General features: G+C 35.0%; 1 protein-coding gene across 2 annotated transcripts in view; it reads right to left on the reverse strand.

Annotated features, from left to right (window-relative positions):
* Window positions 1-5,074: 5,074 nt before the first annotated feature.
* The window catches only part of FBXL4 (F-box and leucine rich repeat protein 4), a 72,160-nt gene continuing 51,399 nt past the window's right edge, over window positions 5,075-25,835 (reverse strand). For both annotated transcript variants that reach the window (XM_063666441.1, XM_054492120.2), the window contains 3 exons: window positions 11,712-11,783; window positions 6,569-6,881; window positions 5,075-5,592 (listed from right to left, as the gene is read on the reverse strand). In XM_063666441.1, the coding sequence (XP_063522511.1) occupies window positions 5,429-5,592; window positions 6,569-6,881; window positions 11,712-11,783 (549 nt within the window). In that variant the 3' untranslated portion in view covers window positions 5,075-5,428. The remainder of the gene's footprint in view (window positions 5,593-6,568; window positions 6,882-11,711; window positions 11,784-25,835) is intronic.

The following is a 25,835-nucleotide window of genomic DNA, read 5'->3' on the forward strand; positions in this document are numbered from 1 at the left end:
CCAAAAAATAAAAATACTGCCACAGAGAAATTAGTTTTTCTCTGCTACATATTGGCTCAAAAGTAAGCACCTGAATATTAATTGTCTACATTTTGTATTTTTAAGATCTTATTTCAAAACAATTTACATTGAGAGTATTATTTATGCTCTTAAACAGGATCAGGGATATCTTTATTTCTAGACTCTGGGAAGATAATTTACCTGAGCAAAATGCAAAGATAAATAATTATACAAAATTTAAGTCAGTTGTCAAAGCTAACAATGCATCATCTGGCTTCAAAATTTAACGAACAAAGAGTCTACATAAATATCTTGTCTACATATCTTTCTTGTCATGGTAAACACTTTGTTTTTTCTAATAAAACACTGCTCTTCATTTTAAAATCTAAATGGCAAAATGAGAATGATAACAGCGGATTAACAGGTTTGAATGTGGTTTATAAAATTAGGAATGGGCAAACATGGATTAACTGACTCGAAAATACTCTGGAATACGGGTCACAAATTTGGTCCACAAGCCAAATCCAGCCAGCTCATAATAATAATTTTACATTTCCTAATGGCTGAAAAAATCTAATGGCTAACAGAGTAGTATTTTGTAACACATGAAAATTATGTAAAATTCAACTTTCAGTGCTCATGAAATTTTATTGGAACATGGCCACACTCATTCATTTAGGTATTGTCTATGATTGCTTTCACATTAGAATGGCAGAGCTGAACAAACACAAAGGAGACTTATGTGGTGCTGTCATCATTTTGCACTGCTACTTGGCACACTAAAAATTGCAGTAATGCAGTTACCAGCATTTTGAGTGCCACATATATTGTCATACCACAATATTTTTAAATTTTTTATTACTAGTGCTTACCTGTACCATCAAAACAAGAGAAAAAAAGAAAAGTAGACTTAAAGTGACATTTTTAAGGCACATTAGTATATGAATTTTTAAAAATCAGATTAGATGTCAGAGTATGATGTTTAATATGCAATGTCATTATAGCTGTTCTTAAAGAATACTATAGGGAGAGTGCAGTGGTTCATGCCTGTAATCCAAGCATTTTGGGAGGCTGAAGTGGGTGGATCACTTGAGGTCAGGAGTTCAAGACCAGCCTAGACAACATGGTAAAACCCCATCTCTACTAAAAACATAAACATCAGCTAGGCGTGGTGGCGTGTGCCTGTAATCTCAGCTACTCGGGAGGCTGAGGTAGGAGAATCGCTTGAACCTGCAGGGTTGCAGTGAACCGAGATTGTGCCACTGCACTCCAGCCTGGGCAACAGAACGAGGCTCAGTGTCAAAAAAAAAAAAAAACAACTCAAAAATGAAAATAAAGTTGCAGCCAAAGTGACTCAGATGTTAACCAAGCAAGGAAAACATTTTACTAATGATGACTAAATTATGTTTGATTCCATCGGCTGAAGGACTGTGTCCAAAGTAAACTTAAGACTATTTAATTAGCCTTTTGGCAAGAATGGTTGTTTAAAGAATTGAGAACACTGGCAACAACATCAACAGTCAATAAAAAACAAGGCAAATGACCTGAGTGGTTTTCCTTCGCTCTTGATGAGTCAACAGATGTTACTGATACTACCTAGTTATTGCTTATTTGATAAGTCAATGCCAATGTTGAAGTGACTGAAATTAGTCTCTATAAATTATCTGTGTGGAACAATTACAAGCATGAATATTTTATAAGAAGAAAACACAAATTTCATGCAACCTGAAGTAGACTCTGCTAAGATGTGTTACAACTGGTGGTGTTAAAAATGTGTGAAGCAAAATGATTACATTTGTCAAATTTATAAAGCCTGTGAAAAGGTAAGAAGGTATTTAAAATCTATGGTTATTTACTGTATTATTCATCAGCAGGTACTCTGTGGGATATATTTGACTCAATTTTGTATTACTGAACTACTAGTATCAATGGTGAGCTTCATTTGCTCTCATAGTTTCTGATAGATTAAACATCAATGGTTCAGTTATCTTTTGTCAGATACAGAAGATGAATATGCTGATTTGCCCAACCACATTGGCATAATAGTGTTAGTTCTATTGTGAGCTTTTGCACTCAGGGCTGATACTGACATTTTGCTGAAAAAGAAGACATGTCCTCGACCACTATTATGGAACACTGAATGGCTTTGGAATTTAGCGTTTGCTCAAGACTTAATAAAATTTTGAAATGAATTCAAGCCAAAATTACAAGGCAAAACAAGTGTTTACATGTGAAACATAAGTCATTTTGATGACAACATTGTTTGAATTACAAGTAACAACAAGCTGCTTTACACATTTCTTGTGCTATCAAAAGGTAAGACAAAGAAGTGGGATCTCCATTCTCACACAAATTTGTAGCTCACACTATAGTGCCCGCAGTATTTTTTGGAGTTTGTGAATATAAAGGAAATTTCCATTTTTCAAAATCAATTTAACAGTGCAATTGAGGAGCTTCTACCTAATCTTCAATTGGAAGTGATTAAGCTGCAATGTAATAACATGCTAAAAGGAAAATATCCAGAGACGAAGTAACCCTCCAAGTGACGAATATGCTCAACAAAAATCATATTCTCATGGACTAAGTATTTGACAATACCCATCTGCAAGGAATTTTCAGAAGTAAAATACATAAAATTTTACTACAGATCAGCATTAACAAATGAGTACTTATAATCAACTTTAATGACATGAAACATTAACTTTGATCCTCCCCGTAAATATTTAATTCTTTTCATTAGTAAACCCATATTACAAAAAAAATTGTTCTCAATTATTGTTTTGAATTTTGTCAATAAAATTTTCGTGCAAATTTTATTTCTCTCTAGTTATTTAAGTACCTACATAACAATCTCAGTTTTACCTCTTAGCCCACAAAGCCTAAAATATTTACTATCTGGCCCTTTATAGAAAAAGTTTCCTGACCTCTGCCCTAGAGCCAGAAGCTACCCTGAACACTTAAAAGCACAGGTTTAATGCAATGCCTCAGAAGCCAGATGGCCTGGGTTTATATGATGGCTCTGCCACTAGTGGCTGTATGATCATGAGTAAATTCTTCAATCTTTCTTTGCCTCAGTTTCCTCATCTGTAAATGGGGGTAAGTAATGGCATTTATCTTACAGGGTTGTTGTGAGAATTGAATTAGTAAATGCAAAGCACAAGAAATAGTGCCAGGCACAAAGGAAGCATTCTCCTCATGTGACTACGGAACACTTGACATACATTGTTTTGTTAAAAAATGAATTAATTCTGCTACTCAGAAAGTAGACAGAAAATATTTTGTGGCATGAAAAGGCACAGTTGTTTTGAACAGAAAACTAATATTAACTGTAGTATAACAAAATTCATTGTCCTGTTCAGTGCAAAATGGTTATATCCCAGCAATCGCACACCCTAGCATGATATATATATCTATATATATAATATATATGATTATATATATTATATATAATACATAACATATATAATACATAAAATTCATTATATATTATATATAATTCATTATAATTATATATAATTAATTATATATACTATATAATTATAATATACTATATATATAATTATAGTATTATATATAATTAATACTAATTAATTATATATATAATACTATATAATTATATAGCATATATAATATATATAATTATATTATATATGTATATAATTATATGTATTATACAATTATACATATATAATATATATATTATATATTATGTATATATTACATATTATATAATATATAGTATGTGTATATAATATATATACGTATATATTATATACACATATATGTGTATATAATATATACATACATATTATAGATTATATATCTATATTTATGATTTTTAAATATATATTAGATGTATGTATATATTACGTACATGTGTTAGATGCATGTATACATTACACGTATTAGATGCATGTATATATTACATACATGTATTACATAATTATATATTACATGTATATAATATAAATATAATATATACATGTATACATGTATATAATATATGTATATAATTATACATGTATACATGTATATAATATATATACAATGTATATAATATATACATGTATACATGTATATATGTATATATGTATATATTATATATAATGTATATAATATATACATGTATACATGTATATATGTATATATGTATATATTATATATAATGTATATAATATATACATGTATACATGTATATATGTATATATGTATATATTATATATAATGTATATAATATATACATGTATACATGTATATAATATATATAATACATGTATATATTATATATATTAAAAAATCATAAATGTGGATATATAATCTATATGTATGTATATTATACACACATATATACACGTGTGTATATATAATACACACATGTATATAATACATACACACGTGTATATAATACATACACACGTGTATATATAATACATACACACATATGTGTATATATAATACATACACACATATGTGTATACATAATATATACATATATAATTATATATAATATATATCTCTACTTTTTTTTTAGTATATAAAGAAGATCCACATATAGTTCAGAAACCTCAAAACTTTAGCTTTCACAAAATGTTAAGGCATCTGCTTCTAACAGTTGGGAAGCTTTTTTTATTTAGTAGTTTACCTCTTATTCTTGATTATACCCAAATTTTTATATTGGCATTATCCAGTAGTGAAATAGACAAAAATATCAGAAGAAAAGTGGAAACACTACAATTTTTTTAAGAGAAAGGGACTTGCTATATTGCCCAGGTTGAAGTGAAGTGGCTGCTCACAGGTGCAATCATAAGTACACTGGAATCTCAAAATCCCATCTCAAGTAATCCTCCTGCCTCCACCTCCTGTGTCACTAGGACTACAAGTGTGTGCCACCACACCTGGCTAGAAAAACTACAAATTTTCCAGTTGAACAGTTAATCCAGAGAAATAACCAAACAGCTGGAAAAGCATGTCTCTTTCTCCAACTAGCTCTGACCATTTTGTACATACCGAACAAAACACTTGCCAGGTCACAGGCTTAATAAGATATCCTTACACGGAGGTGTAAAAAATTAACTTTTTTTTGCATAAATGCCACGATACTTTATTGCTCAGTGTTCCTTTGAAAATAAGTTAGCATGTTTCCATGTTATTCTTTTATCAATCATATTATTGACTAAAGCATATCACTGATTAACATAAGGTAAAAATAATATCATCCACTCATATTCTTGAAGAGAAGTGCTTGCAGTATTTTATGAAAACATTTGTGCACATTTTTACTTGATTTAATGGACAATTTCATATTTTTCTTTAAAATCTACAAATGTCTTAATTCTTACCATTAAAACAACTAAAAACAAAACCCAAAACCCATCCCAAATTTAAACCCCAACAAAGCACATAATTTTAATACAGAACATATATTAAGTCACTGAGTAAAGCTCTTTTTTATGAACACTTTTGGAAAGCTTGCATTCAGTTCTAGCACAGCTCTGTTATCAATCTGCGAACAGAAGGACACATCAAGTAAAGAAAGATCTTTACAAGATTCCAGGAGTTTTCTTAAGGATGCCGGACTTACCATTCTTGTTCCTATTTAAGGGAAAACAAAACAAAACAAAACAAAACACCTTAAGTATAATATTTATATAATGTGCTAACAATGAATCCATCCATGATTTATTGTTTGTAATGAACTTAAAATAACCCTTTACAAATTAAAATCATTTTTTCAAACATGACTTCATATTGAAATGGTTCTGTTAAAAAAGTAAAAGTTGAATTTTCCAGCCAATTTAGCATCTAGGACCTGAATCTTGCCAATATCCTACCCACTATCTTCATTCCTACCTCCTACCCCTTCAAATCAGCTCCTCCAGACTTTCCTATTTCTGTCACCCCAGTTCAAAATGGTTTTCACCATGCATTTGATGTAAAATGTGCAAGTGCGATGTGACTTCACAAAGTATCAATTGTGTGGACAATGATAACTACTGTGACACTGCTAGCACCCCTGGCTAAAAGAAAGAAGTAACAAAATTACACAGGGTTCCTTTCTGATGAATGCAGGAAGGATTCAAGAAATCTCAGATCTGGAAAAGATTTTCAATAGATCTGCCTGGGGTAGAACTACTCCTAAACGCTAGAATTATCAGGGATAAAGATTTCATGATATTCCTTAATCAAGAATTTTAATTAAGAAACTTTAAAAAAACTAGCTTGAATTCATTATACAAATGAATTAATTTCTTTTCTCTCCTTAATAAAAATGGAGAGCGCAGCTCATGTAAATTCTCACTCTTACAAGTAGATCAAGAATTAATGGTTATAGTTTTTTACAATTTCAATTATAAAATTCTGTTATTGTCCTCACTATTTTATTAAAGTACATATATAATTATTCCCTATATTAACTGATCTATCTTGCATTTCCTATCAAACCAAGCAGTCTTATCAGGACAAAATTTTTATTGTATCCAAAAATTTTCTTTTTCCTTACAAAGTCTGAGATTGGCTTTTACGTCAAGGAAACAGACATTTAAAACAAATTTATATATTGTAACCTTACCTAATATGTCCAGCTGCTGTAACCTGGTACAATTACATGCCAATTCTTCAATGTCTGTGTCACATACAGATCTGTTAGCTGTAAGAAAGAGTTTTTGCAAATTTGGGAGCTGGCGTGCCAGTCTGGTGAAGCACCCGGTACTGCTCTGCAGAGTTGGGCACCAGCCAAGGTCAAGTTCCTCCAGAAGTGGACACCCAGAAGCCAGTTCTGCTATTCCATTCTCAGTAATATTCTTACATCTCCACAGATCCAGGGTCCGGAGTTTTTTACACTTGGCTCCTATCATGCTAGCTATCACATCATAGTCTTCAATCTGGAAATCAAATAATTCCAATCTTTTACGTGTTATGCTCAGACATGCAAACTGTTTAGAGTAAGTCAGATTCTTAATTATAACCTATTGCTTTGCTTCCATGTAAACAAATCCACATCCTTGTTAATACAGATCTGCCCACTGACCTCACGGATCTGCCACTGTTTCATAAAACAGCCAGGAGTACTCATTTATTTAAAAATCCATTTAAGAGAACTCCAGACAGAAGATGTTAATGAATAAAATCCCAAAGCAGTCTGATGTCTTCGGTCTCTCACGAAGAATTAAAGGATTACGCGTTCTTCTTTTATGCCCACCATTTCAACCTTGCTGCTGCTACTCATTGACAGCACCTACTTTCCTCCATTTTATATATGGCTAATATACTTTGGCAGGTATATAAGATCTCCCTGATGTGCATCTGGTAGGCTCTAAAACACTATGTGGAAATGCTGATAATACTAATAAGGATACTAGTTTTGGGTTAAATGAGGCATTTGGGGACTGCATATACAACATGAAAATAATTTAGATTACAATATGTTAATCAACTGTCAGTTATTGGAGGTGTCCAGTGCTTACCTCATGATTACAGGATAAGACTCTACTAATCAAGGATTAAACATTTCAGTTATTGGGCTTTACATGCTTTAATAACGTTTCTTCAAATAGGTTATTTTAAGAGGTTCATTTGATTTTGCTAAAATCAGATATTAAAATTATCACAAGAAATCAAAAGGAAACAAAATAGTAAACAGTAAACAATTATAATGATTATTTCCTTTTGTTCTTTTGTTTAATTGTATTTTCAACAAACATCTATGCATCACTTCAGATGCTAGGACCAGCAGTAAACTGAAAAAAGGAGACACTGTCCACATTTTTAGGAAAGACACACAGACTAATTAAGGAGAAAATACATTCAAAGAGTGACATACAGTGGGAAAATTATAAAACAGAGTGATGTGAGAGTGATCAGAGTGTCAGGGGTTGAGGGAAGAGGTAGTAATTGCTGAAATCTCCATGAATGAGGCTGATGCATTCGAGGAACAAAAATGAGATCCCTATAGTCCAAGGGTGGTGAGGGAGAGGACGGGCTATGGAGGGCAGAGTCACGCAGTGGCCAGGCCATTTAGATCATGAAGGAGTTAGATTTTTCTTTCAAGTACTAAGGAAGTCAATGGAGGGTTCTAAGCAAAGGAGTGACATATTATTATTTACATAAAAACTGACACAAAACCACCTCTGGCTTCTGTCTGGAGGATGGGCCTATAGTGGGGAGGAACGGAGGAGAAAGCTCATTGAAGAGGCCTGCAACAGTGTAAAGGACAGATGACAGGGACTTGGATTAAGGTGGCAATGGTGGAATGGAGAAATCCGACAGATTCGGGGCTGCATTTTTGAGTTAGAACAAAAGGCTGACAGATTAGATATAGGGGTAATGATTTCTAAGGTTCTGGATGTCAGTGTATGTATGGTGGAATCGTGCAGAAGTCTATGAGAAACAGGTTTGGGGAAACATATCTCCTTAAGTGAGTATACCTGAACAATACAAAACTGTGGGTTTGATAATTAGGGCAGCCAATTAGCTTATTTAGAAAAAAAAAAAACAATTAAAAAACTTTCTGAAACCCATGATTCTGACTGTGCCCAATTTGTGCCTGGGCAATCTCAGTGGCATTTGAACAAATTCTCTACCAGCATAGAACACAGTGAGAAATTCCTTCAAGAGTTTTTTATTGTTGTTGTGAAATTTTCGCAGCACTACTCATGCCAAATTCAGGGCTGGGAAAATAAAAATGAAACTAAATACTTTTTACTGGAACAAAGGCAACCTATCCCTCCTTTATTAACCATAATTCCTTCTAAATTTTAGATATTATGCAGGACTCTTTTTTCCCCAAAAATATCAGACATATTTATTTTCTTATTCATTATCTAATTTTAAAAATAGGGCAAATGTCACAGAGGAACTATCGGCAAGAACTTAAGTGACCTGACCAGGATCACATAATTAGTAGGAAACTTAGGAAAATAGCAGGTAGGTCTTAGGATTCTTTAATTTAGGCAACTTTAAATTACTTCAATCAGCATTATATAATAGTGGAATTTAAACTTTTCAAAGTCATTTTTAAAAGTAAGAAGAAATAGATAAAATTTGTCTCTTTCCCAATCAAGAGGAAAAATAAATATTTCTAAGTAGTCCTAAAAACATGTTTACGGCATTGACTAGAATATTCAGGTTTATTACAGGTGAGACACTACTCCTCAGAAGTTTTTGTCACTGCAAATCTGTCTAACTGGCACTTGTGGCACAAAGATTAGTTTCAGAAAAAAAGTGACACAACTAATTTAGTATCTACATTAAACTCACTACAGAGAAAGTATGCCATGAGGTGAATACTCAGCGAAGGTATATAATAGATCACAATCACCATGGGAAAGTCAGCACAGTGCTCTATGTATGTATACTGTGAACAGTTGCTTCATAAATATCACAAATCTAAAAATTGCTATTATATTGACAGTCAACAATAAAATGTAATATGGAAAATGTAATATAGAAAAATGAGTTCAGTAGTCAGGCAAGGTTTGAAAACACTGGTTTTAGCAAAGGTAAACAGTTTCTTTGTTGTAGGACACACCATTGTAAAACTCTAAGACCAGGCTGGAGTGCAGTGGTATAACCATAGCTCACTGCAGCCTCGAACTCCTGGGCTCAAGCAATCCTCCTACATCAGCCTCCAGAGTAGCTGGGACTATAGGTGTGAGCAACCATACCTGGCTTCCTAATTTCATTAGGAATCTCCACTCCACCCCCAAATACACAGCCTTTAAAATTGATTATCCTTTAGAGCTAATTTTCCATGGGTCAACTCTGGAAAATGCTAACTTAATATAATTTCAATTATAAGCATATATATAATTCCAACAGTAAAGAGTCTATGGCCAGAGGCTTGATTTTCTAAGGAATGTTGCTCCAGTTTAAGTGGAGGTAAATAACAAGCAGAATTAAGGTACGTCTAAGCAAAGTTAAACGGTCCTTACCAATCTAAAGAGGGCAGGCTAGCAATAAGGAAGATCCAAGTGGCAGTAACTGGCTGGTTTGTTGTGACAGAAACTGCCATCAAATGTCACTGGGCCCATCAAGAAGAGTTACTAGAGAGACCTACAGAAGCCTATCAAATGGCTTACTATGGAAAGAATTTGACCAGAAGTGAGGAAAATCTAGTGGGCTCCCAAGCCTGTTTCTAGAGACTGAGATGGCCTGAGCCCATACTTGGGGTTTAGTAAGACCTAACCATAAGATTTTAAAGACCATGGGGACACAGAGATAAATATGTCATCATAAGAGGCCTACTTAGTCTACACTGCCAAATCTTGGGGCATTTCTGAAGCCACGCTGAGCTCTAAGAGGTGTTCAAATAGTACTTATTTTAGGTCAGGGACCCTGTCTATTGACTCTAATAAAATATTTCTCAAAATGTAAGGTTACTTAAAGCAAATACTCCCTAGCATACCAGAAGTTATCTAGAATCTTGCAATCATTTTGCTTATTCAAGTCTTCCTACTAAGTGAATGCAAGGCAGAAATGGAATGGTTTGGGGATCTCCTAAACCTACATTGTTTTAGGGAACAGGGGAGGAAGTGAGGAGGAATGAATTCTTCCAGTCAGTTACACTGGAAGATTCACTTACGGTATGTGTGCACACAAACACACACATGCACACCTTCTCCACACAAGATTTCTATTGTCCTTTATATCTCAGTTTTATTTAAAAGCTATATAATTATGCGGTTTAGATGAAAAGATTTAATTTTTCCCATGAGCTCTTTCAAGGGCACATGAAATCATATTTTAAATCTGGAAGGACTAGGCTGGGCGTGGTGTCTCACACCTGTAATCCCAGCACTTTGGGAGGCCAAGGCGGGCAGATCACAAGGTCAGGAGTTCAAGACCAGCCTGCCCAATATGGTGAAACCCAAGACCAGCCTGCCCAATATGGTGAAACCCAAGACCAGCCTGCCCAATATGGTGAAACCCCATCTCTACTAAAAATACAAAAAAATTAGCCGGACGTAGTGGCACATGCCTGTAATCCCAGCTATTCAGGAGGTTGAGGCAGAAGAACTGCTTGAATCCGGGAGACGGAGATTACAGTGAGTCAAGATCGCGCCACTGCACTCCAGCCCGGGCAACAGAGCAAGACTCCATCTCAAAAAAAAAAAAAAAGAAAAAAAAAATCTGGAAGGACTTTGAAGTTTATCTAGTCCAACAGTCCCTAGGCTTTTATATTTCACAGACCAGTAAAATTTCCACACACACAAAAGAGTTCCAACATAGGGTGTTAATCTTTCTGTTTTGATCAGTAAGGACAGTAAAACAAACACAAAAACAAACAGATAAAATAAACCTACCTATTATCATTAAAATTTCAAGAAAAGTATCTCAGGATTTAAAAGCTAAAATGAGCTTAGTGAAAAACTTACTGAACTATTGGCAGTTGGGTATGACTGACACCTTAGTTTGTGAAGAAACCTAGAGAGGTGATTAGCTTGTCGGAGACAACATCTGGCTTGAGGCAGAACTATACTCTATTCCACCATACTATACTTCTTTCCTTGCTCTCCTGGATAAATAATGTCAGTGTTTCAAAGACATACTTTCCAATTTAAGAAAAATGTTTGAAAGCAAGGGACAAAGAAGAGAACCATAAATCTGAAAAACTGTGGGTGTGTGTGGGGTAGGGTGAGTCAGGACACATTTCACCCACCGGAAGAAAAAGAGAACAAGTAATTGAGTAGTATAAAGAATTCTCAAACACTTACCATGACACAACTGCCCAAACTGAGGTGCTGAAGCTCTGAACAGAAGTTCAAAATGCTGAGCAGTGCTGTTTGCTGCCATTAGGGACCACATCAGAGGCAAATATGGAAAGTGAATGAAAGTGAAACAAAGAGAAGAGGTCAATTAGACATTAAAGGCTGTCACTGCTTTTCCTGAAATGCAGCTCAAAAGCTAGGTTACAGAGTCCACAAATGCCATTTAATGAGTCCCCAGAGGTTCCACCATTGATTGGCTTGGAGTCAAGGTAATCATTACTAGTCTCCATGTAAGTAATCACTTTGTATATGGTTTTGGATGCCCTAAAGATACCTATATTCCCAATGACCTCTCGGTTCATTTCCCAAAGGTAAGCAATTTGAAAGTCTGGCTAAGATTGAACAACAAGACAAGCTAAACCACTCCTCCCTCCAAAAACAAAAACAAAAAGACAAAAACCCACAGCAGGCTGGTGACACGCCTGAAGAACGGCTGCAGCTCTGACATTCACTGATCAGCTGCAGCCTGATGGAACTGCCAATAGAGTCACCCCAAATCAGGATTGAGCTGGTGACTTTAATGTCAAAAGATTCTCTTTGCTGACAAGGATACCAACAACCATTGAGCACCTGTCAGTAGCAACATGCTGACTGAAATATATATAACATGAGCTTTCTAGTCATGTTCCTGCCATTTAAGCCCATCTATCCTGTGCAATGAAAACGGTCTCACCACTAAAGAAACCCAAAGACTGCTACATAATCATGGCACCCTAAAATATTTTTTTAAACAAGTCTGCTATGAAAAATTGTGAAAAACAAAATAATGCAAAATATTCAAATTTCTAATTTTTCTTTTATCAATGAAGGAGAAAACTATTCAAACTTACATGGCAAAATATCTTATACATTTTTAAATATATTTAAAAATTAAGATATTATACAACTTCCGTAAAAATCTGTTCCAAGTGATTAGAAACTAAAAAATATCAGTTGAGGGAAAGGTGAAGAATGTGTCAATGAAAATGTAAAACATTTGGTCAAATCCCAGATAAAGATTCTCATTGAGAAAATAAAGTAATAAAATATTTCTCAAAATGTAAGGTTACTTAAAGCAAAAATAATAATAGTTACAATAGGCCACAGAGGACTATTATACTTAAGTCTAATTATTTCATTATTGAGCATTTCTTTGAATTTAAACAAAAAGTTTATATTGATTTTATACTTAAGTTTCAAGATAACAACATTTACAAAACAATCCCATGTAGCTCTCAGAATGTTAACATTAGAAAGGGTATATTAAGATAATTTAATTTTCAGGTTCTTCACAATACTTAGCCATGTTAACTAATTAACAGACAGGAACATAACATTAGGTTTGTTTTTTTTTTTTTAATTACAGGACCATATCCATATTAAAAGGTTGTTTTATAAGATTTTCCCTTAAGTAAGATCCAGAGAATATTAGAATTTTTAGAAAGAATCTCATAAATTCTTGTTGGTAAGAAATTTTAAATTAAAAAAATACACATACATACAGATAAATATACACATACATATAATTCACAGAACTTGTTTGGTAATTTATTTTTAAATTACTATGAAGAATCTCAAATACACAAACAAGTATAGGTTCCAATATAACACCCATGTAGCCACCACTCAGTTTTATCAACTCTCAACATTTTGATATTCTTTGCTTATCTGGCTACATTGTTGTATGGCTCCATCCATTCACATACTTCCTCAGAGGTAAACTTTATCATGACTTGGTGTTTAAAACATGCTTGAAAATATATAATTTTACAATACATTATGTACCCATAAGTAGCACATAATATTGTTATACATGGTTTCTATATAAATGGTATTACAATGTGAATATACTTCTGCATCTTCTTCATCAGTGTGAGGGATCTGTCCATGTTGACATGTATAGCTCTAGTCCACTAATCTTCAATGAAACTTGTTTGGTAATTTATTTTTAAATTACTTACTATGAAGAATCTCAAATATACAAACAAGTGTAGGGTCCAAAAGAATGCCCATAATAACCATGTAGCCACCACTCAATTTATCAACTCAATATTTTGTTTACCTCACTATATTTTTGTATCCTTCCATCCATTCACGTACTTCCTCAGAGGTAAACTTTATTATGACTTGGTGTTTAAAACATGCTTGAAAATATACAATTTTACTATACGTTATGTATCCATAAGTAGCATATAATATTAACATTAGAAATTGTATAATATTCCATTATGTAAATATATTATAGCATACACTCTCATTTGATTGATATTTAGTTGCTTACAATTTTCACCATTACAAACAGTGTTAGAATAAACATTCCTTTATGTGCTTCCTTGTGCATTTATAGAAGAGTATTTCTCTCGAGAACATACCAGAAGGAGAATTTCCAGGTGTTTATGTATTCTTTGACTTTATTTGGCTTTGCAAAATAGCTCTTCTGAGTGCTTAAATTATCCTATTCTCCCATCAGTACTGTGAGACTGTTAGGTCCCCACATCTTTACCAACATACGTAGACTTTTCATCCCTTTTAATGTCTGCCTGTCTCATGAGCACAGAATGGTATAATTTGCATTAGTATGATTACTAGTGAGACTGAAGATCTTTTCATAATGTTCATTGGCCATTCATATTTCCTGCTCTGTAAATTGCTTAATCACATCCTTTGCTGATTTTTCTTTCCATTGGGTTGTTTCTTCCTTCTTGACTTCTGGAATTCTTTATTCAGGCTGGATACCAATCTTTGTCAGTTATATCAGCTATAAATACCTTCTCTGAGGCATGTCTTTTCACTGTTTACTGGATTTTCTGAGACGTGAACATTTTAAATTTTAATATGACTATATTAAATGTGTCATTAATCCTTTTCCCCCTTATGTTTGTATTCTGTTGTTTTTTCCAAAAAGTTCTTCTTTAGCTAAGGAAGAATCTAAGATTCTTTTTTTTTTAAATCAGAGTTTTAGAGTCTTTCTTTTTTGCACTTAGGTTTTTAACCCAACTACAATTGATTCTTATATGGTAGGATATCAAATTTCATTTTCCCCACATTGTTCCAGTTTGATTTATTGAAGACTTCATTGTATCCACTGATTTGTAATGCTTTCTGTCATATATAAGGTTTCCATATATGCATGAGTCTACTTCTGGGTCATTTTGTTTCACTGGTCTATTTTCCATTCCCTGCACCAACATTTCTGTCTTAATTATTATAGTTCATAAGTCTTTAAATCTAGTATGGCAAATAGCTTTTCCTCATTCTTCAAACATCTCTTAGCTGCTGTTGGCCCTTTGCTCTTTCATGTGAACTTTAGAATCACCTTAAAGGTTTTAGTTTTTACCTTTCAGAAATAATATAAAAAGATTAATTTTTCTTAATCTCCCCTCCATGGTCATTAGTTAATTTACTAGCATTTTATCAATTTCTGTGTCATAATTGTTTTTATATCTGATACTTCCTTACAGAATTTGTCTTTTTGTTGAGAAATATTTTTAATCATTCTTTTACTGAGTGTCTACAGGTGATAAAATCTTAACAACAAACATTTATTGAGTACTTATTAACATGTCAGGTAGCATTGCTGTAAATTCTTTATATATATAAATCCTCACAACAATCCTATTCACTCATCCATTCATTTAATAAACAGTTATTGTGTGCCTACTATGTGTTAGGCACTGTTTAGGCACTTGGGATGTAACAGTGAACAGAACAGTTAACAACCTATAAGGTAAATATCACTATTTACCTATCCTATCATTATAAATGGGGAATCAGAAAGACAGAAAGTTAAATAACTTAGTTTAATATTTACCCTCAATCTTTTTTTAAAATAAATTTTATTGTGCATATTTGAGATTTTTCCTCAATCTAGAACGAAAGTTTAGCTAGATTTCGAATTTTCAGATGACAGTTACCTTCTTTCAACACTCTGGAAACATTACTCCATTGCTTATCAGTCTCTTACTTGATAAGAAGTCTATTGTCAATCTAATTGTTTTCCTCTGCAGGTAATATATCTTTTGTCTCTGATAGCTCTTGTCCCTTTATTTTTGATCTCCTGCAATTACATCACAATCTGTCTAAAAATGCATTTTCATTTATTTTGTTTAAAACCCCAAGTGCCCATTTTGATCTGAAGACTCGTATCTCTCTTCATGAAAGATAATGATTCTTAACTCTCTTCAAATATTACTTTTCTACCATTCCCTCCATTTTTTTCTTCAGTAACTTCTATTCAATGAACACTGGAGTATAACACTGGAGTCTCCTAGTACCAGCGGTTAGAGTGGTTTGAAAAGTATGTCCACATGTTATTCTATAGGCTTTCCTTCCAGAGGTAGAGCTTAGTTCCTCTCCCTTTGAGAGAGTGGGCTTAACTTAGCAACTCACTTTTAACAAACAGTATATTGTAGAGGTGATACAGGTCACTTTCAATATTACATTTATGATGGTTAATTTTATGTATCAGCCTTACTAGGCCATGGGGTGCCCAGATATTTAGTTAAACATAATTCTGGGTGTTTGTTTGGTTTTGAGATGGAGTCTCACTCTGTCCCCAGGCTGGAGTGCAGTGGCACAATCTCAGCTCACTGCAACCTCCGACTCCCTGGTTTAAACGATTCTCCTGCCTCAGCCTCCCGAGTGGCTGGGATTACAGGCATGTGCCACCACGCCCAGCTAATTTTTATATTATGCAGAGATGGGGTTTCACCATGTTGGCCAGGATGGTCTCGATCTCCTGACCTCATGATCCACCCGCCTCGGCCTCCTAAAGTGCTGAAATTACAGGTGTGAGTCACTGCGCCCTGCCAATTCGGGGTGTTTCTGCGAGGTTGTTTTTGGATGAGATTAACATTTAAATCAGTAGACTGAATAAAGCACATTGCCCTACCTAATGTGGGTGGGCCTCATCTGATCAGCTGAAGGCCTGAATAGAAAAAACAGGCTGACCCTCCCTCAAATGAGAGAATTCTTCCAAATTCAGGAAAAAAAACAATGTCTGATGGCCTTCAAACTGGGACACTGGTTTCTTCCTGAATTTGGTTGTAAACTGAAACATTAGCTCTTCCTGGGTCTTAAGCCTGCTACCTGTCAGACTACAACTACACTATCAGCTCTCCTGGGTTTCCAGCTTGCCAATTCGTCCTGCAGATTTTGAGACTTGCCAGCCTCATTATCATGTCAGCCAATTCCTTATAATAAATATCTTTATCTCCTATTGGTTCTGATTTGGAACCCTCCTAATACAGTTATAAAAAGGCTGTGGCTCCTGTCTTGGCTTCCTCCCTACCAACTTGTTCCCTTGGGGGAAGCCAGCTGCCATGTCATGAGGACACTCAGGCAGCCTATGGAGAGGCCGGTGTGGAGAGAACAGGGGCCTCTAGTCACAAGCTGAAGGGTAACTGTAGCAACATCCCCCTGAGTTTGGAGGCTGAGCCACCAGTCATAGTCAAGCCTTGAGATGACTGGTGCACCAGATAACAACCTGGTTGCAACCTCCTTAGAGACCCTGAGCCAAAACTACCCAGCTAAACCACTCCCAGATTCCTGACCCACAGAAAACGTGTGAGATAATACATGTAGGTTGTTTTAAGCCACTAATTTTGAAGCAATTCATATATAGCAATAGATAAATAACAGAGTCACTAGTATATAGTAGGCATAATATATATTTATTAAATGAGTAGGACTGCCTTGCCTTAGGAGTAAATGAGAGAGAGAGAGATTGATTGATTGAGATTGTATGGGTGTGTATAAAACTTACAGCAGTGTCTGACATACCTTTTACAAATTTGAGTACATTCCTCAGACTTCTCTTCTAATTTAGCAATCCTGTGTCCAATTTAGAATTTATCACATCTATTGATTATTTCCTAATAACTATACTTTGTTTGCTAGATTTCCAATCAGTTTTTTTCACAACTATGTGTTCTTGTTTTAGTCTATTTATGTTTCAAAATTTCTAGTTCTTTTTCACAAGGTACTTTCACTTATTTCTTTGAACTGCCATCTCCTGACCCCATCTTTTTTTATTCCTCCTTGTCTAAGGGTCTTGCACATTGCTCCCTTCTAGAACCAGGACTTCTGCTGAAGGTATAGAGGTCCTGCTCTGCAGTGGCACTGTGGATACTGCAGGACCAGTAGAAGGCTTAGCTCAGTTCTGACCAGGAGGCATGGCCAATGCCAGGTCACTATATACTTTTTGATATATCTGCCCAGAACAAAATCTCTTCTTTCTCTAAGACTTCCATCCAAACTCCTGGGTGGGGTGGAACACTGTCACCTAGCTGATTATCCCCAGACTGGGACAATAACATTCTCATGATACAGTTTGAGATAAATTCCCCATACAATCAGTTCTTTGAATTAAAAGTAAGAGTAAGGCCAGGTGTGGTGGCTCACGCCTATAATCCTAAACACTCTGGGAGGCCAAGGAGGGAGGATAGCTTGAGCCCAGGATTTCAAAACCAGCCTGGGCAACATGGTGTGACCTCATCTCTACAAAAAATATAAATAAATAAAAATAAAAAAAATTAGCCAGGCATAGTGGCACATGTCTGCGGTCCCAGCTACTTGGGAGGCTGAGGTGGGAAGATTACTTGAGACCAGGAGGTCAAGGCTGCAATGAGCTGTGATCATGCCACTGTACTCCAGCCTAAGCGAATGAGCAAGAACCTGTCTGCAAAAGAAACAAACAAACAAAGTAAGATAATGGTAAGAAAAAATATTTATTGTCAAGAATACTATATTAACCTGTCTGGACTGTTCTTCAGAGAAATCACAACTTTTGCTTATTGTGTATCTTAAAGATTGTAACTTTAAGGCACAGACCTAACAGCATATCCTTCTAACTCACTTTTGAACTAAAGTCTAATTATATATGTCTAGAAAACATTTGTGAAATGGTAGATGCATTATTTTCTCCAGGAGAATTTCAAGTCATAGAAAAGGAATTCACAGCAAATATTTTACAGTAACATATCAGTCTGTACATTAAACTGGGAATTAAAAAAATCATTTAATATTAAAACTATCATTTTTAAAATCCTCGGCTTGAAAAGGAATTAACATAGAACAAAAGAGATTTATGTTGAATGATATAACTGATCTTTGCTGAATAAGAGATGTGAGATCAAATGCTGAGACCAAGATATTGCGAGATGGAGGTGATGGTAATGGAAAGAACAACGATGACCTTGAAAGAGATACTGTGAGGAATTAACAAGAGGTCAAACAGAGACAAATCAAAGGGCTGACAGGTAGCACTGAGGTGAGTAAGCACAAATTAACACAGTTTCATGGCTTTCTCCAGCAAAGCTCATCAGCAAAAGCCAGAGACTCTGGGAGTGCCCAGGTTTAGAGAACATGCCTATGGAATCAGTTTATAATGTCTTTAAATCCAGTTAACCCGTTTCCTCCTAAAATATCTTTAAAATATTATTTCTCCATGCCATTAGTATTCAGAATTAAAATGTTGTTACTGATGTCAAAGCAAAGAGAATAAACTATGGAGAAATTAACTCTTCATTTCCAGATACAAAAGGACCTGATTTTGTAGAGACCACCAACTCAATAGTTTGGAGCAGGAGTTGGCAAACTACTGTCCACAGGCCAAATCCAGCCTATTGCCTGTTTTTGTAAATAAAGTTTTATTGGAACACAGACATACCCACTCATTAATGTATTGTCTGTGACTGTTTTCACACTACAACAGCAGGATTGAGTAGGTGTGATAGAGCCCATAGGGCCTACAAGGTCTAAAGTATTTACTACCTAGCCCTTCACAGAAAAAGTTTGCCAATCTCTACTTAGGAGAACAAAACAATTCTACTATAATGAGTATATGCAGCACTGCTACATATCTAGAACACACAAATGGATGGATCAAAGCTATGTTATTAGGTGTACTGTGAAAATGGCACAGTATTTTATTTATTCGGAAATGAAAAGTGAAAAATTCTATGAACCTCTTATTTAAGACATAAAGTATCTTTCAGGTCCCCAAGTCTACACATTCTGCTGGTTAGGTCTCAAAAACTCATTCAATAGAAGTACAAGAGTAGTTCTATAAAACTAAAATATAATTAAAATAGCAGCTTTAATAGTGCAAGGCAGCAGATTCATTTTCAAATGAGTTTGTAATTTTCAAACAAAGGGCAACCTTACTTAAACAACTATGGCAAGGCATTCACTAAGGAGTGACTGGGTCCATGATAATTTCTTCTACAGAATTACCAAAACATACTCTAGGTGCATGCTGTCATCTAGCAGTAGCATACATGTTCATAAACAAAGATTTATTTTACATTCCACCTAAAATCTACCTATTAACCCTGTTCAGCAGCTTCAAAACCCAATGAATAACTTCAAGTAATAAATTCAACAACTCCCCACACATAAGAAGCATACGCTTCTTAACCTGGGACCAAACTGGAAGAGTAAACACATAATTAAATATTCAAGTGGGTTACATGACACTCAGCCATTGTGAAATGCCAAAGGTAAAGAAGTAAACAGCAAAATATTATAACAAGTTATAACTGGAGAGAAAAGCAAGAGACAAGTTCAACGTGAACAGTTTTTATTAATGCAATTAGGCAAAAACAACTGTAAAGCACGCTTATAGCATCAGGGTTCCGGACCTTCCTATACAACTCAGAAAAGGACTGTAAAGGAATTAGTCCATAAACACCATACTCCAATGATTATAACAGGAGGAAGACTGTTTCCCCCTACTTTCACAACTGCCTTCTTGTTTGTTTAGCAAGTTTATTCCCCCTAGTGTCCTTTAGTGAAGCCTCCAAATACTCAGACTACTACAATGACTACAATGACTATTGCTAAGAAAATGATTTCACTTTGGGAGGCTGAGGTGGGCAGATCACTTGAGCTCAGGAGTTTGAGACCAGCCTGGGAACATGGCAAAACCCCATCTCTACAAAAAATACAAAAATTAGCCTGGCACAGTGGTGCGTGCCTATAGTCCCAGATACTTTGGAGGTTAAGCTGGAAGGATCACTTGAACCTGGCAGGCAGAGGTTGCAGTGGGCTGAGATCACACCACTGCACTCTAGCCTGCATGACAGAGTGACACCCTGTCTCAAAAAAAAAACAATGATTTCAATTTCAAAAACAGTTTTAGTTATTGAAATGATGGATAACAGATGTGGAAGTTTGGTGTATGCAGACATGAAGTGCCATTCAGTTATAAAGAATTATTATTAATGCCTTTACTTGTTATGAAGAAATTTATTATAGATAAAAGGCATGAATTCAAATTTTCATTGACAGCTTTTTAAGAAACGTTATCCATAAACTTCATAACTTCCCACCCTCTAGACTTCTAAAGTGCTAAGCAAAACCACTTAATAAAAATAACCAATGTTTATTATGCTCACATATAACTTTTAGATAGTCCAGATTTATAGCTTAGAATTATATTTATGCATACCTGTACATTTTATAATATACTGAGACCTTGTATAATCAATGTATGCAGTAATATGTTTGCTATTTTACATTAATGTAAGTTTTTAGCTGTTACAACTAGTTTATGACGTTTTTTGCTCAGTATTAAGAATTGTTGGTTATCTTTAATAAAGAATGTAACCCTTAATTATAACACTCAATATAGGACAGTAGGATTCCAAATTAGTATTCTCCATTCTAAAACATGATTCCTAGAAAGCATATTAATAAGGGACAGGTAACAAGTGTACACATTACAGACAAAGACTAGCTAAAATATAGATTAGTTATATAATATGATCAGAAACAAATGTACTTTCATTGATTATACTACATTTCAAACACATCAGAGCACTATCTCAGTTTAAGGTGGTGAAATTTTATAAAAGTATATTCACTAAATGAAAATTCATAAATTTGCATAACAAATATCTCCAAAGAAATCCTAAGAACACAACCACTCAATTACTGGAGTGTAAAATACATGTATAAGTGTAAATCTTTCTCTAATTAAATTTTTTTTTGCTCCACTCTTCCAATTTCAATAAACTTGGTGAAGAAGAATATAGAATAAAAGTTGAAAGCCAGGTACAGTGACTCATGCCTGTAATCCCAGCACTTTGGGAGGCTGAGGTCGGCAGATCACTTGAGGTCAGGAGTTCGAGACCAGCCTGGCAAATATGGTGAAACCCCATCCCCACTAAAAATATAAAAATCAGCTGGGCATGGTGGCACATGCCTGTAGTCCCAGCTACTCGGGAGGCTGGAGCAGGAGAATCACTTGAACTAGGGAGGCGGAGGTTGCAGTGAGCCAAGATCGCTCCACTGCACTACAGCCTGGGCATCACAGCGAGACTCCGTCTCAAAAACAAAAAAAACAACAAAAAAAAAGTTGAAGTATTTTAAGAACTATTTAAAGTACTTGAAACTAAACATATGTAGAAATAATCACCATTTTAGAATATTTAAATTCAATTACTTTATCCAGATTTGCTATGAACCATCTACTAGAAGTTATTCTTTTATACAGTTCAAATACACAATATGGTATAGATTATACACTGATACATAATCACAACTTGAAAATAATACTGTCTTTCACAACTTTAAGATCAACATTGTGGTGGGGAGTTAGAATTCTGACAGATCTCTAAAAAGAAAAGGCTAAATATCATAAATCATAAAAATTAATAAAGTTCCTTACACTGCCTTTGAGGAAAAAGAAGAAAGTTCTCTAAACCTAACTGTAGATGTTTAATAGCTACCCTAGACCACAGACTCAGAATTTTAGCTCTAACATACAAGTTTCAGTTTAAGGTTCAGATAATTTGTCAAATTCTTAAAATCCTTGTGTGTGATGAAACAAAATCTAAGATTAAATGTTCATACACCTTTGCCTTGCCCTGCAGTCCCATTTTGAAGCCTATTTTTATCACTGTATTGGATCTTTCCTACAAGAATATAGTCGAATACATCTTTCCTCACAGGTACTCAACTGATCAACTGATCAGTCGACTTATCAACTTGCATAACAACCTACAATGGATGCAGAGATTTGCAGTCAAAAAGACATGGGGCTGGATGTGGTGGCTCATGCATATAATCCAAGCACTTGGAGGCTGAGGCAGGAGGATCACCTGAGCCCAGGAGGTTGAGACCAGCCTGAGAAACACAGTGAGACCCTATCTCTACAAAAAAAAAAAAAAAAAAAAAAAAATTTTAAAGACATGGCAGTTTACATATTACAGTCCTATAACTTTAATTTGGCTTTCCTCAGGACATGCCAACAGTGAGAGGATGGGTTAATCAGCCGTCTCTAATGAATGGTGTCCTTTCCAGGTAGATTTCTTATACCTGGCTTATTGGTCACTGTCATAGTTGTGTTTGATAAGGAGTCTGCCCCCATTAAAAGATTATCTCCCCCATCACTGCACTCACAAGTTAGGCTTCTTGACTGTAACTGGACTACAATCCATTCATTCAGGGCACACACACTCACCCCACCAAGTCGCCTATTCCCATTGAAAGTTCTACAAGGCCAATCAGGGTACAGAAATATAGCCTAGAGACACATACCAAGGACTCTAAGAAAGTTTGTTAGTTTTATCTGTGATAATTAAACTTATTATCAGCTATTAAAACTATTGATTCTTGATTGTGTTTAAGAACGAAGTAATTACTAATATCTTTGTTTTATATATTATCTAGCTGTATTAACATTTCTGTTTTAAACAGACTGCATTTTAGACAACAACTAACACCATCCTGCATTAGTTAATTTAGGTGACCGAAGCCGGTTCTTTCTATTTTAATTTCTCACCCTGGTCTTAATTACCAGCACTGGCTCTGTAAGTGAGAAGCCACCCTCTTCATTTGCCAATCAGTTTGGTCTTATAGTCTGACTTCGTTAGTTGCAATGGCTCTTTTAAAAGAAAGGCCATCCCTGCACTACTTACCAAAATACAATAATGTATTGTTTAAATCAAATAAGAATGCAGTAAGGAGACTACCATATACACATGTCAGAAAACAAATTCATAGCACTAAATTAAATCACACTCTTTCAAAAGACAGTTAATACATCTTTTGTAGAAAGCCCAGCCACTTTCACCAACAGTCAGGGTGGTGTGCAATTTTACTTATATATATGCTCTGCCAAATAAACTGGCACAGAAAGAAAAAAATAGGAGAGTGTTAATATTCTACAGAAGTAAAGATCAACTTCTTTTGCTGTCTTCTAGTTCATGAAGATAAAAGCAGAGGGGTCCTTGAAACTGTCGACACAGCTGAGTAGGCCAAGTAAACAGATGCTGAACCATACTTATGGGTTACTGTCATATACTAGTCCCCCACAATACCTACAATCAGTTTTTTCACTTCTTCAGATTCTTTCAATTTATGCTCTATCATTCTTGAAGTGAGGCAATCAAAACTGGATGCAGGTGTTCCATTTATAACTCCAACTTTTAAAAAACACTCCTGGTTTTCTAGTCTGCTGCTAAGCAACAGAATAACATTCTTACTGAGCTACCTATCATGCCCCACTCTCACCCCTGACTCCAGATTTTTTTTTCCCCAAACAGAGAAAAGGTAAACAGGTTCAAACTTCTAACACTAGTCCAGATTGTTTTAGTATATGTGTGGGACTCATCTTTAAGACACTCTCATGTACTATGTTAAAAAGTTTTTCTTATGCTATCCTATACAAGGTGTATTAGTTTTCTAGGGCTGCTATAACAAAGTATCATAGACTAGGTAGTTTAACCATCAGAAATTTACTTGCTTACAATTCTGGAGGCTAGAAATCTGAGATCTAGATGTCAACAGAGTTGGTTTCCTCTAAGACTTCTCTTACTAGCTTGTAGCGGGTCATCTTCTTCCATTGTCTTCACATGGTCTTCCTTGTGTGTGTGTGTCTCCTAATCTCCTCCTCTTCCTTAAGGACACCAGTCATATTGGATTAGGCTCCACCCTAATGACCTCATTTAACCTTAATTACCTCTTTAAAAACCCTGTCTCCAAATACAGTCACATTCTTAGGTACTGGGGGGTAGGACTTCAATGTACGAATTTTGGGGAGATACAATTCAGCCCATAACACAAGTATTTGAAAGTACATTACAGATATATGCCCTTTTAGGGGCAAATTATGTCTTTCACTTATAATGCCCCAGGGGTAAAGGGTTATTATGTTTTCAACTTATTTTCAAATGGTTCAATAAAACAATTATGCATATAGTAGGGGAACCTGGGTGAAAGTACATAAGAAATCATTTTTTTTAATTTCTCTGTAAGTCTGAAATTATTTCAAAATAAAAGATTTTTTCCAAGTATTTAAAAATCAATTTAATGAGTCAGATTTATTTTATTTTTGAGACAGGGTCTTGCTCTGTCACTCAGGCTGGAGTGCAGTGGCACAATCACAGCTCACTGTAGCCTCGACCTCCTGGGCTCAAGCGATCCTCCCACCTCAGTCTCCTGAGTGGGACTACAGTGGCATGTCCAGCTAATTTTTTTTAATTTTCTGTAGAGATGGGGTCTTGCTATGTTGCTTAGGCTGGTCTTGAACTCCTGATCTCAAGTGATCCTTCTGCCTCAGCCTCCTAAAGTGCTGGGATTACAGGCATGAGCCCCTGAGCCCAGCTGAATGGGCTAGATTTTTACAGGTCTACTTTCACGAAAATACATCATCATGTATGGTTAAAGAAGTACTTGCAATCAATGCTTTATCGTACATAATAAGAATCTTATGAATAGAGAAGAAAAGAACCAAAAAGACTGAACTTAAGTCCTTTAAATCATTATAATACCTAATTATTTCCATGCCACGGATGGTAGAAGAAACTAAGCACAACCAAAGTGTCCTTCCTGTCTAAATTCCCATCTGTTGCAGAAAGTGCTGTCTATTCAACTCTAAAAGATCCACCAAATTCAGGAGGAAAAAAAATTACCCTATTTACCAACCCATTTCACTAGTAATTCTGGGATTACACAGAAAACAGGGCATAAATCTCAGCTCAAGAGTAATTTCTTCTGAAAAGGTTTCCCAACACAGATCATCCTCCAACTAAAGACAAGCCTGTGACAATGCTAGCATATATTTGGGCTTACTGTATACCCATC

Source organism: Pongo pygmaeus, chromosome 5 (assembly GCF_028885625.2).
Source record: "Pongo pygmaeus isolate AG05252 chromosome 5, NHGRI_mPonPyg2-v2.0_pri, whole genome shotgun sequence".
NCBI classification, from domain to species: domain Eukaryota; kingdom Metazoa; phylum Chordata; class Mammalia; order Primates; family Hominidae; genus Pongo; species Pongo pygmaeus.